The sequence below is a fragment of the Danio aesculapii genome, chromosome 10 (genome assembly GCF_903798145.1).
Source record: "Danio aesculapii chromosome 10, fDanAes4.1, whole genome shotgun sequence".
NCBI classification, from domain to species: Eukaryota; Metazoa; Chordata; class Actinopteri; order Cypriniformes; family Danionidae; genus Danio; species Danio aesculapii.
The window spans coordinates 953459-967833 of record NC_079444.1 but is presented as its reverse complement, the minus strand read 5'-3'; the positions used below and the strand labels follow the sequence as shown (position 1 = coordinate 967833).

At 36.0% G+C, this 14375-nt stretch overlaps 1 protein-coding gene across 2 annotated transcripts in view; it reads right to left on the bottom strand.

Annotated features, from left to right (window-relative positions):
* Positions 1-4203: 4203 nt before the first annotated feature.
* Positions 4204-14375, bottom strand: part of ash2l (ash2 like, histone lysine methyltransferase complex subunit) — a 29061-nt gene continuing 18889 nt past the window's right edge. For both annotated transcript variants that reach the window (XM_056467101.1, XM_056467102.1), the window contains 5 exons: positions 11923-12116; positions 10483-10575; positions 8951-9049; positions 7753-7812; positions 4204-4873 (listed from right to left, as the gene is read on the bottom strand). In XM_056467101.1, the coding sequence (XP_056323076.1) occupies positions 4766-4873; positions 7753-7812; positions 8951-9049; positions 10483-10575; positions 11923-12116 (554 nt within the window). In that variant the 3' untranslated portion in view covers positions 4204-4765. The remainder of the gene's footprint in view (positions 4874-7752; positions 7813-8950; positions 9050-10482; positions 10576-11922; positions 12117-14375) is intronic.

Sequence of the window (14375 nt, the reverse complement as noted above, 5' to 3'; positions counted from 1 at the left end):
CAGTAGCTGCATTAATAAATATTCAATTCTAACAATGGGTAACAGATCCACATGAGTGATGATATTAATATTTAAAGACTTTGTGAAAATACAGTGATTCAGCACAACAGATAGATTTACATCAGTCAAAATGACCAGCGATTGACTTTGGGAAGCTGACAGGCTGGTTTCCCTCAGAATGATGGTGAATGCAGTCAGCGTGTAACTAAATTTAGTAAACCATCGACTATATTGACTTTTAACTCACACTCCTAAATTATTAGTGACATTATTACATGTCTAATAACAGCTGGCCAGAAAGTGATGGATTTTGTATAAACTGTTGAAATATTGGTGTCTGTGATGCAGCAAGCCCAGAGACTGTTGTGTACACCCTGATTTTAATTCACTTTAATATGTGATGTGACTAAGAACGGTCATTAACAAATCTTTTCCCAATTCAAATGAGTAGCGTCTTGGACCCGGAAACATTTCAGCACTTCACGACTTAGCAAGTGTATTAACTTAGGTACGTTTTGTCTGCATAAGAACGAAAAAGTTTTGTCTCAAAGGCAATAAATGAATGATGAACAGAAGAGGGGCCAAGACAGAATCTTGAGGGACATCAAATGTTACCGCAGGTGTTCCCCAAGGCTCTGTTTTGGCCCCTTTCTAGTTTATGATATCTAGAAAATTCAGCAAACATTTTCAGCGTTATGCAGACGACACTCAACCTTTCACACCTTCTTTACCATAATTCTGTCTTTGCCCTATATACTCTGTTAAATGGTTTGATTTTTCAGTGTGTAATTTTTGAAAGCTGTGGGAGTGTATTCACAACAAGCAATGGCATATTTTGATGACTCTGCAGAAATCATGTTGATGGATAAGCTATTTAACACATTACTACGGTAATATGAAGGCTAAAAGCTCTGAAATCATGGCACAAGCTTGGCACACCTGTCTTTGGGAGTTTTTGCCCATTCCTCTTAAGCTCTATCAGGTTGGATGGGAAGCGCCATACACAGCCATTTTCAGATCTCTCCAGAGATGTTCTATAGGATTTAGGTCTGGGCTCTGGCTGGGCCACTCAAGGACATTCACCGAGTTGTTGTGAAGCCACTCTGTTGATATTTTTGTGGTGTGCTTTGGGTCATTGTCCTGCTGGAAGATGAACCTAGGTCAGGAGCACTCTGAACCAGATTTTCATTCAGGATGTCTCTGTGCATCGCTGCGTTCATCTTTCCCTCTATCCTGACTAGTCTTCCAGTTCCTGCTGCTGAAAAACATCCCCACAGCATGATGCTGCCACCACCATGCTTCACTGTAGGGATGGTATTAGCCTGGTGATGAGCGGTGCCTGGTCACTCCAAAGAATTCAAGTTTAGTCTCATCAGACAATGTTGTTTCTTATGGTCTGAGAGTCCTTCAGATGCCTTTTGGCAAATTCCAGGCAAGGAGTGACTTCCGTCTGGCCACTTAACCATACAGACCTGATTGGTGGATTGCTGCACAGATAGTTGTCCTAAGGTTCTCCTCTCTCCACAGAAGAATGATGGAGATCAGACAGAGTGACCTCCCTGACTAAGACCCTTCTCCCCCAATTACTCAGCTTAGATGGCCAGCCAGCTTTAGGAAGAGTCCTGGTGGTTAAACATCTTCCACTTACGGATGATGGAGGCCGCTGTGCTCATTGGAACTTTCAGAGCAGCAGAAATGTTTCTGTAACCTTCCCCAGCCTTGTCCCTCAAGACAACCCTGTCTCGGAGGTCTACAGACAATTCCTTTGTCTTCACGCTTGGTTTGTGCTTTGACATGCACTGTCAACCCTGGGACCTTATATAGACAGTACGCCTTTTCAAATCATGTCCAATCAACTGAATTGACCACAGGTGAACTCCAACTGCTGAAACATCTCAAGAATGATCAGTGGAAACAGAATGAACCTGAGCTCAATTTAGAGCTTCACGCCAAAGGCTGTCAATACTGATGTACATGTGATTTTACAGGGTTTTATTGTTAATAAATTTTCAAAAATTTCAAAAACTCTTTTTCCCATTGTCATTATGGGGGATTGTGTGTAGAATGTTGAGGAAATAAATGAATTTAATCCATTTTAGAATAAGGCTGTAACATAAAACAATGTGGAAAAAGTTAAGTGCTGCGAACACTTTCTAGATACTCTGTAGTTAATTATTAGCTCTTTAGCATGATCAATTATTATAAAAGCAAAACAAATGACATTTTCAAGCAGTTTCAAACACTTTATCCAAAACCTATGCACTTTCAAACCTTAAAAACACTACATTAAAGAAATGTAGGCATTTTTCCATATCAACACTGATGTGTTTGTCTATAAAAATGCTACAGGCATTCCTTGAAACCGCCGCAGGACAGATATTCCCCCACAGAATGAGTGCTTATTCATTCTGATAGTGATTCTTCATTTTACTAATTATTATATTTCAGATTATATCAGTTGCTAGTTTGATTTGGTTTTAGTTTTTCATTTATTGTGAATTTTATCATTTTGAAACATATTTCCAACACTAGTTTTAGCCCTACTTTTAGTTTTGCTTTACTAAAATAGCCTTGCGCTGCTATTCTTGTACATTACATTGCTCGTTTATGTCACATCTAGATTATTGTAATTCTTTATTTTGTACTTCCCCTAAAACGCTTACATAAACTGCCGTTGGTAGAGAGCATAATCTAATCAACAACATTAATTTGAGCAGTGAACTGTAAAATGATAATAAATAAAAAAGTCATGATACATTTGTTTTGTTACTTTAACTTGTTTTAATAAGAAAATTGAGTTTCAACTTAATTTAAGTTATACAAAGTAACTTAATGTTTAAGTTAGCTTAACTGAAATGACTAGAAATGTTAATTTGATTCAACTAAAAATTTGAAGGCAACAAGAACATTTTGTACACTGTAGAAACAAAAAAAATGCAGGTTCCACACACTTCCTTCATGTTGTTCCAACACAAATCCATTAATTAACCTAAAGAATTTAAATGGATTGAACAAAACAACACATTTCGCAAAAATAAAAAATAAATCTAATGAAGTGTTGTTTCAGCTTATTTTAAATAAATAAACAAGTAACCAAAGATTTGTGAGTGTATATTTTTGTATTTTGAGCATTGTTTTCTTCATTTTAAGTCTCGTCTTGAAACCCAGTTATTTAAACATGCTTAAGGTTATAGGCTAACACAACCTTTTTGTAAAGTGTTACCTTGTAACATCCTCACATTATTTTTGTCTGCCTGATGAGATTTATTGCTTTATTGCAATACAAACTATTGTTTTTTGGTGTCCACACAGCAAAACGTGATTAGTTATTTAAAGCGAGTAAACCAATTGCCTTAAAAGCAACAAGCTGACTTTACAAAAATAATGTGAGTAAACCCATTGTAACTTGAAACTCTTAAACAGATTTAATTTTTTAAATTATGATTATTATACTCATTTTTTAAAGTCAACTTATTCTTTTTTACAGTGTCAGACTATTTTAGCACGTCTGTTTTCAAGAAATTACTGTAATTATTACAAGATTACATATTTGGTGCTTCATTAAGTCCATAAAATCTACAATTATAGCCTGTATTGAATTAAGAAAACACACTGGAGTTTGGAAGAGCAAATTTTAGTACTGTCATTTTGCAAGATACAGAAAAGCTGGAAGAAACAAATATAATAAATGTGTATTGGAAAGAATGATTCGTTTACGTTTATTTTTTTTAAAAAGTGAATCCAATTTGCATATTAATACAAATTAAGGCAGCTTAACAGTTCCAAGTTAAAATGGGTTTACTCACATTATTTTTGTAAAGTCAACTTGTTTCTTTTAAGGCAATTGGCTTACTCGTTTTAATGAACTAATCACTTTTTAAAGTGTACACTCTTGCGGCTACTTATTTAAAATGAGTTCAAACGACACAACTGTTTTGTGTTTTTATTATTACTTAATTGTTTTATGTTCAACCCACTTGAATTTGTAAATACATTAGAAGTTAACCGATTTCTGATGGGACAACATATAACTGCATTTTTTACAGTGCATCTTCTGTAAATCACGGTAAAAATATAATCACTCGATCGTTTGGTTTGAAAGAATAAAATGAAAGACGACACTTCTTATTTTGATACTAAACCACATTCAGGTCTTAAACCCACATGCATACAGTCTGTACAACACGTACATAAACTAATAAATCATTTAGATTCACTTTATTAAAACAAGTTTGTGTAGAAAACATGGTTTACAAAAACAAAAGATCATATTTTACATCTATCCGAATAACTACAAACCCATAATCAAGTAGACAACAGATAATAAGCGTGACGTCTGAGAGCTGAAAACTCCCACATCACACGCACACTTTACACCAGCTAAGAGGAAATCTGCCGGTCAGGATAATGCATGAAGGAAATAAAATAGTATGACGGATACAAAGGTAAATCTGCAGTATGAGGAAACTATTAACCGAATGGAAACATACTCTACAGCTCAAGTAATTGTACATTTATTTACTTTTTTACTGGATTGAACGATCAAACGTCACCGTCGGGTGCAGTTTGAGGTTTTATTAAAAGAAAAGTGAAATACGAGGCTTTTTTGATAGAAAAACAGAGCAGTACATGGAGAGAGGAGCACTGTTAATAAAAATAATAGCCGAACTGGTGTGTGTGTGTGTGTGTGTTTGAGAATGGTGCAGGGAAGCGTCTGTATTTGACGAGTGTTTATCAGACAGTCAGTGTTCTCGGATGCTTGTGTTTAACCTTCATATTGTGGGCTCCGTCGGCCGTCCACTTCAGTCTCCACATGGTAGAGCATATCAGCCAGTGTGTGTTCGATGACTGCACCCCAGCCCATATCACTCATCTGAAGACACACAAACACAAAGTAAATATGAATCAGCAACATGGCAATTATGATGCTCAATATAGCATCAATATAGCAACATGACGATGTTATTCAACCAATAATCAATGGTCTGGTGTACTCAGGGCTCGCACAAATCCCTGGTTAATCCCAGATAGCCTTTTGGGCAAGCACACTTCAGATTTTGGTAGCCTGAAATATATTCAAGTGATCTGAATAGAATAGACATTATTTGAAGAGTTCAGATGCAAAACCCTCTAAATCCATCAGACCTCTTTTTTTGTAAAGGAGCATTTTCTATCAGGCTCCTCTGATTGGGTTCAGAAGTTTCCTTTTATAGTTAATGAGAAGGTTATTAGCTCGTAAATAAAATATGTTTTTTTCAAAAATGTCACTTTAGACAATTCTTTGGTTTTTAACAAGGTAGATTTTCTTTTGAGTCAAAACCAGCTAAATCCACTTGTGCTTTTTTTGCAAAAACCTCTAAATCCAGCTATTGGGACAAGACTGTAATTAGCTGAAATCACTAAAGAAGCAATTAGAAATTATTTTACTAATCATAAAACCCCTAAAATTAAAAATATATAAATCTGTCAAGTAAGTGGCGGTTCATTCCTCTGTGGTAACCCCTGATAAACCAGGGACAAAGCAGAAGGAAAATTAATTAATGAAATCTGTCAAGTAAGGGCATTAATCAATAACATTAAAACTGACATTGATTAAATCTTAATAATCAGTTGTCATTTCTGATATTTGGGATTTAGATTTAATGTAGAGCATTAGTAGAGCACTGCTTTACTCATTCTGCCTCTGGACTGCTTTACTCATTCTGACCCTGGACTGCTTTACTCATTCTGCCTCTAGACTGCTTTACTCATTCTGCCTCTGGACTGCTTTACTCATTCTGCCTCTGGACTGCTTTATTCATTCTGCCTCTGGACTGCTTTACTCATTCTGCCTCTGGACTGCTTTACTCATTCTGCCTCTGGACTGCTTTACTCATTCTGCCTCTAGACTGCTTTACTCATTCTGCCTCTGGACTGCTTTACTCATTCTGCCTCTGGACTGCTTTACTCATTCTGACCCTGGACTGCTTTACTCATTCTGCCTCTGGACTGCTTTACTCATTGTGCCTCTGGACTGCTTTACTCATTCTGCCTCTGGACTGCTTTACTCATTCTGCCTCTGGACTGCTTTACTCATTGTGCCCTCTGGACTGCTTTACTCATTCTGCCTCTGGACTGCTTTACTCATTCTGACCCTGGACTGCTTTACTCATTCTGCCTCTGGACTGCTTTACTCATTCTGCCTCTGGACTGCTTTACTCATTCTGCCTCTGGACTGCTTTACTCATTGTGCCTCTGGACTGCTTTACTTATTCTGCCTCTGGACTGCTTTACTCATTCTGGCTCTTACTGCTTTACTCATTCTGCCTCTGGACTGCTTTACTCATTCTGGCTCTGGACTGCTTTATTCATTCTGCCTCTGGACAGCTTTACTCATTCTGCCTCTGGATTTTGTTCAATTTGATTCATTGGATGAAAATGCTGCTTTATTTGCCAGTTTTTAATGCAATATTCCAGTTTCGCTCATTTGTAAAAGTGTACTTTTATTTAGTTGAAATATTACTTTTTAATTTGTTGGTTGTAAACTTCATAAAAGGTGTGGTAAAAGAGACAGAAGTATGCCAAAATAAAAAAAAGAGGAATTCCAGTCAATTTTTGACCACTTTATACATTTATGTGTCAGAAGATTCTGGCTTTTAGAATTAATTTCATTTAATAAAAATTTGTTTATTCATTTTGATGCATTTTTGCTGGTCCATTATTTTTTAAAATAAACAAGAAGATTGAATAAATGTGGAATTAAGTCTGTTCGCTGCTACCAAAGCTTTACATGTAATATTTACACATTCATTTTCTTGTAAACTCAGATTTGACTTCATTAGAAGGAATTAATGCAACATTTATTCAATTACACACATTCAAAAAAACATTACAACAAAAGAGCTGCCCTTCCCACACTGATCCAAGTCTAAATCACACACTTCCCTAGAAACCTACTGTATGGTGTAATACACCTCACACACAGTTTCAGTGTCTTTTCTCCAGAATTAAAATGCCAAGACAAAGCCATTAATAATAAGGTGTGGTGTAGAGTCTGTCAGAGGAAAACATGTCATGTTTCAGTATAAAAATTAACCACTGATGTGGTATTTCGATGAGCTTTTGACAAAAAAAAAACCTAATACACTAATATAAACCATATAAATATCTCAGAACGCTAGCGAAAACAATAAAAATGTCAAATACCAAGAGGAATATACTAAGTATAAGGAGTACAGAGCTTAAAATATGCCAAAACTCATTTCACTTATGTGTTTATTTGAATTAATTCATTTTCCTTCAGCTTAGTCCCTTATTTATCAGGGATTACCACAGCGGAATGAACCGCCAACTAATGCAGCTTATTTTTTATGCAGCGGATGCCCTTCCAGCCAGATCCAAAACTGGAAAACATGCATACTCTCGCATTCACACTCATACACCACGGCTTTTGGGGGACTGTGGGGGAAACCGGAGCACCCAAGGAAACCCACGCCAACACAGGGAGAACATGCAAACTCCACACAGAAATGCCAACTGACCCAGCCGTGACTTGAACCAGTGACCTTCTTGCAGTGAGGCAACAGTGCTAGCCACTGAGCCACCATTCCGCCCCACAAAACAATTTTTAATGGCATATAATACTCAGTTTTATTAACTTACAGTAGTCAATAACATACATTAATTTAAATTTAGACGGTTTTGGCATATTTTAAGCTCCATAAAAGAGGAAAAGCATCTAAGAGTCAAAAACATCTTGGATTTCATACTTACTGGCTGAAACTTGATGTCTTTAGGTGGGTATTTGAAGTGGGGACCAAAATTGACAGAGACCTGGATAAATAAAAAAGCAGAAAATAAATCCTCTGGTTTCAGACTCCTTCAACTACATCACCATCTAGTGTACATGAGCGGTAACTAATGATGGTCCCTTTATTTTAAATGTACAATTAACACACCATTAACTAAGATTTTAGCTTATTAAACTGCTAATTAGCTGCTTATTAATAGTTATTAATGCAGTAGTTGGGATTAGGTATTGGCTAGGGATGTAAAATAAGACCACACTTTAATAAGTGTTAATAAACAGTTAATATCTTAATAGTATGCAGGTAATAAGACAGTAGTAAATGCTGTGAATTGTTACTTAAACTAAAGTGTTTCCATAATTATAATTATTTTACACATGAAATGAATATAAATAAAAATCGCCCACAGACGCAGTTACAGAAGCTTGAAAATACACTGCTAACTATACACTACCTGACAAACATCGTCAGCTATCCAAACTTTAGGAACAACGAATAATAACTTGACTTCTAGCTGATCATTTGGTATCAGAAGTGGCTTATATGAAAGGTAAAGGCCTCTAGATTACACTTACTTTACCACAATAAAATATGATCATGGCTTGATTATTAATGATTTCATTAGGACAGTAAGGTCTGACTTTGCTTAGACTAAAGTCTTGTCACTGAACCTTCAATAATGTCCAGTATAGAATATGTGCTCATGCTGCAGTGGAAACAGAATGAATATTGTGTCTGACTCCATCATGAGCTTGGAGGACTGCATCCATACATCTCTGCAATGACTCAAATCACTGATTAATAAAGTCATCTGGAATGGCGAAGAAAGCCTTCTTGCAGGACTCCCAGAGTTCATCAAGAGTCTTTGTGTTCATCTTCAATTTTTATTAAAGAAATGTATACTTCTATTCAGCAAGAATGCATTAAAATTAATGCTGTTCTTGTGAACTTTCTAAAGCAACATAATATATTTTCATTGATTATATAATAGACAAATCAGAATGAGACTGAAGGCTGTAGTATTATTGCTAAAAAGTCAGCATTGCATTACAGGAATACAATTACATTTGGGGGGGAAATTTTTAAATTACAGATAATTACAATTAAAACGCAGAGGAAAAAGAAAACATGAACATTTTATTTAGGGTACAATGTAGACGTACCGTGCAGCTCTTGTAGAGGGATATGGCGGGGTAGTACATGCCCTCAAACAGATCCTCATAGGCCACACCTTGATTCACGCCGTTTTTGAAAAATATCATCTAAAATCAAAAACATTGACATCGTTATAGTATGAATATCATGCAGTGAAAGGCCCTGGGTTATAATCAGTGGTGCAATGGATCATAATTCTCATGGTTCGGATCACATAATGGTGTTTTATAGTCACAGATCAGAGCATTTTTCGGATCAGCTTTCCGAAAAAACACTGCAAGACACTTTTGGTTTTAACAAACATAACTTAGTAGCTGTCATTTAATTACAAATAAAATTAATAAATAATCAGCTAAATAAAAATAAATAGTACAATATTCAGTGCAGTGAAAAAATAATCACTGTTACTACTTCTTTTGCTGTGGTTTTATTACTAACTCCAGTACTTCTGTGTTATTTGACTGTAACTTCATAACTAACTCAAATGACTAATTACTGAATCCCTTTCATGATTTTTGCGTTTTCAGATTTAAATGCAGCGATTTGACGGATTAATAAACGTATGCAAATCACCATAATTTATAATTTATGTTGCGTGGGTGTTGAGATCTCGATCTTTAAATGATTAATCGTGCAGCTTACAATGAATGCATTAATGCAGGCTAAACAAGTGACAGAAAACACCTTTAATAACCTTAGAAACCCACCACATTCTTAATAACCTACCACAACTTCTTCCGTCAACATTATATTATACAGGAAAGCCTAAACACTTTCACACATGTGATTTGAGTTTACTTTCATTCTCTCACTCTCTCTCACTGTGGCCCATTTGACCTGCTGGCGTGTCTTTTCCTCTCCTCTCGGCTGTTTTACAGTGATACTTCTGGATACAGACACAAGCGCGTGCCTGCAGAGTTTTCTCCACCGTGTCTATCATGGACCAGCTGTGATCGCCGCTGCCGTTTATCAGTGTCACTCATCTGTGCGCAGCACGCAAGAGCCTATCACAGCCCTTTTAGTTGAGCGCGTGATCAATCAAAGGGGTGTTAGAGAACTTGGTAGAGAAGGATCAGAAAGCGTGCGGGATAATTTTATTTGTTTATATTATTAGCTATAAATGCTCGCGTTGTTTAAAGATACAGTTCACATATCTGTTTGTATTAGATGACAAAACTGTATTACAAATAGTATTTAAATATATGTATACATTTAATACAAGAATTGCTGCTGTGAAGAAAATATAAAACTGTGTATGGAAAGCATCGTCAATGCACCGAGATATCAAATTGAACCGAATCGATGGCATGATAACCGTAACCGAACCGCGAGACCAGTGTAGGTTCACACCTCTAATATATATATATATATATATATATATATATATATATATATATATATATATATATATATATATATATATATATATATATATATATATATATATATATATATATATACACACACACATATATACACACACACACACACACATGTACTCACATACACAGAAATATAAAAGATGACTGGAGTGACTCACTCTGCTGACACTGGTGGGCTTTAAGTTCTTCTCAGCTTTGTCCACGTAATCTTTCTCTTCAAAGTACAAGTAGCTTTTGAATTTGATCAGTGCCTTGGAGAAAAATAAACAACACCACCACATAAATTAAACGACAGAATGAACAAAACCACAGACATTAAATAAATAGAAAAATGCAGGGTTCCCACTTTTACCAAATATCAACTTCACTGACTAAAAAGCTTCCATGACATCTACTGAATGTAAAAAACAGGCCACTGTTGTGCTTCTGTATTAATAATATAACATTAAAATAATGATAAAACAAATAATATTCAAATGGTTTCAGCTTGAATACAATTTTGCTTGACTTTAATAACCTCTAGGAGAACAACAATGGATAATTTACCTCAGACTTGCTGTTTGTGTGGCTGCAACTTGCTCTCTCTTCCACATTTGAAAACTCCATTGTAGTTTTACAAATATTAAATTGTTTCTGCAATACTATTTTTAATATCCAGTTTTTGAAGCAGTCATTTATATCATCTATAATTTATATTGTCCAGGCATGTTAGGCTTAATTATTGCACGGCTGTCTGAAACATTCTATTCTGATTGGTTAGTCGCAATATTCCATGGTATGTTATTCCCAGATAACCACCGGCAAATAACACAGGCTCATCCGGAAACTGAGAATCATCTTGACAGTCAGTAAATACGTTCACATCCATATGTTTACATCAACATTCATATGTTTTGAATGTTTAGCACAGTCTTGTGAATCAATAACACATACCGTAGGCTAGTCTATGCTTTATTCTGCTAGTTTAGGTTCTGCCAGCTTTGCATTTTTGACCGTTTGGTGCCATCTTGTGTCTGAATAATTCGCAGGTTAGTGCACACTCTATCAGCTGCTTTCATTTCAAACAGCTTTGCAATTAATTAAAGAAATATTAAACTATTACATCAATGTCTTGTGTCTAATTTTTATATTTTGTGGTGAGTAGCAGTATAATAAGCAGGATAAAGTAAATCCAGGATGGTTGTTTTCTAACAATACATTTCTTCAGTCACTTAGGCTGCCGATAATCCTGTCTGGCTTTATTCTGTGATAACAACCACCTGAATGTGCTTTATCCCCAACTTAAGCTACTATGATGAGCATCGAAGGACTAAAATAAAGCTGAAAATAGCTATAATCATAACAATAAGTGTGAAACACGAAAAAAAGGTTACAAAAATAGTGTACATATATTGATAAATGGAAACTAAAATTAAGCAACAAACAAAAATCCCTGATATTCCACGACTTGGTCAAAAGATAAATAAAATTCCCTGACTTTCAACGTCTGGAATAGACCTTTTAAAGTTATATTGCAGAAAGTCCATAAGGAGTAGGAAGCCTGAACATTACATCATTTTTAAGACATAAATGCAAACAGTTTTAATCAAAAGCAATACTTTGTCCTTGTATGTATCTGGCAGGGCCTTGGCGATTTCGGTCTCGTCTGGAAGCTCAATGAAGAAGCCCAAGATGTCTCCCTGACCGTAGCCATCAGAGTAATGCTTGCCCATGGACTGATGGAAGCGTGTGCCTTTCTTACTGCGCCATGAGTAGCTGAACTTATCATAACCCAGAGGAGCTTGCAGATTTCCTGAGAGAAGACACACTATCCACATTGTAAAAACATACAAAGCAGCATAGCACAATATTGTTCTTTTTTTGTGGTACATTCTGGAATTTCTGGCGCATTTCCACTGCATCACACGACTCGACTTTGTATGGCGGTGTGTGTTACAGTTCGTGAATGTGAAGCATGTATTGTTCTCTGATGAGTCCACCTTCACAGTCTTTCCCACATCGGGGAGAGTTACAGTGTGGAGAAGCCCCAAAGCAGCGTACCACCCTAACTGTTGATGCCCAGAGTGAAGCATGAGGGGTGGATGAGTGATGGTTCGGGCTGCAATATCATTGTACTCCCTAGTCCCAATACTTGTGCTAGATGGACGCTAGATTGAACTACCGAACCATTCTGGAAGACCCTGTGCAGCCAATGGTTCAAACATTGTATCCTAAAGGCAGGATGATAATGCACCAATACACACAGCAAAACTGGTGACAGAGTGGTGTGATTAACATGAAAGTGAAGTTCCACATCTCCTATGGCCTGCACAGTCACCTGATCTAAATATTATTGAGCCACTTTGGGGTGTTTTGGTAGAGGGATCAGGAAATGTTTTCCTTAACCAGCATTACGTAGTGACCTGGCCCCTATTGTGTAAGAAAAATGGCTTTAAAATCCCTCTGGCCACTGTGCAGGACTTGTATAGGTCATTTCCAAGATGAATTGATGCTGTATTAGCTGCTAAAGGAAGACGCCCTATACCATTCTAATGAATTAGTGTGCTCTAAAACCAGGAGTTTTAGTTTCATTGTCCAACCCCTGTATATGGGCTATATACAGGGTTTCTGCAGGTTTCACAGAGTTAAATATAAGACTTTAAGACCATTATGAAACTTTAGACTCATAAAGCATTAAAGGCTAAGGAATTTTTCAAATGGCCCAGATGAAAAAGATTTTTAATTGACCAATCAAAAAAATTATATAATTATATAATATAAAATTATAATTTAATACATTTAATAATACAATAATACATTAATAATAAATTATAATATTTTAGATTTATTTCTTGGCTAAATATCTTAAATATTGTGTAAAAACAAGCAAGCTCTACTTGTATCCATACATTTTTCCCCCAAGATAAACTTTCTTTGATATAACAAATGACCAAATGTTTTAAAAGTTTAAAAACAATTAAAGCACAGCTGTCAATTCATTTATTTATTATATTTTTATTTCTTTCATAATTTGTTTATTGTATAATGGCTGTTGTGTTTCTGAATTTATGTATTTATTTTTAATTAAGAAGTTTTACCTGTTGTGCCGTGATGGAAGTGGCTGTAAGGTGACCGGAAATTAATATCCCGGAAGGTATATAAAGGGGGTAAAGGGGGATTTTGGGGGTAAAAGTTTGTATAAGAGAGACAATTTGCTCCAATAGTTGTCGGAAAGAGAACTGAAGGGAGATTTATATGTCTATGATTGTGAGGATAGCAATTTCTTCTTTTGGATATCATCAGACTGTTTGGGACAGTGTGTTTACTAAATACAGTGTTAGCCGCGAAGGGGGAGATCTCCGCGGATAATTATCGTCCTTTACATCGACGAACCCGGACATTCCAGATAGCGCCCTGAGAATCCAGGATACCTCAGTGACTCCTCTGGCAGCGTTGGACACGGTATAACACTGCTGACTCCCCTCTATTCCCTACTGAACTGTAGTTCCGGTTCTGACGTGTTCCCTGGGCTCTGGTAAGAGTAAACAGTTGCCCCTTTGCCCTAAGGGCAAATAAATAACAGTGTTTTAATGCCACTATGAACGCCAGCACCGAAACAGGCCTGCAACAGGGTTTAGTTTTTTTCCATTCATTTTATACAATGTGGACTATTTTTGGGGTTTTTCTAAATGAACTGTAGATTTTGCTGATTATTTGAGTTTAAAAAAAGGAGAACAAAAAGCTTTATTTTGAAACCTTTATTTCTTTTGTTTGTATATCTTTGTTTGTTTAACTGTATATAAGTAAATTCAGAAAAGTAATTTTATACCAGATTGGTAGTTTATTATTTATATTAATTTGTATAAGGTCATGGGTTTCTTTTTGGGATTAAATTACAAATTAGAGCGATTAATTTATAAGAATTCAGGGCCATTCCATTGCCAAAGGGAAAGGGCGCTACACTATAATAAATCAAATCCTTGGACAATAATCTGTCCAGACCGGTGTCCTCAGCAGTAAATATGGAGAACTTTTAAACAAAGGTTAATGTCAGGAAAATAATTAAATCATT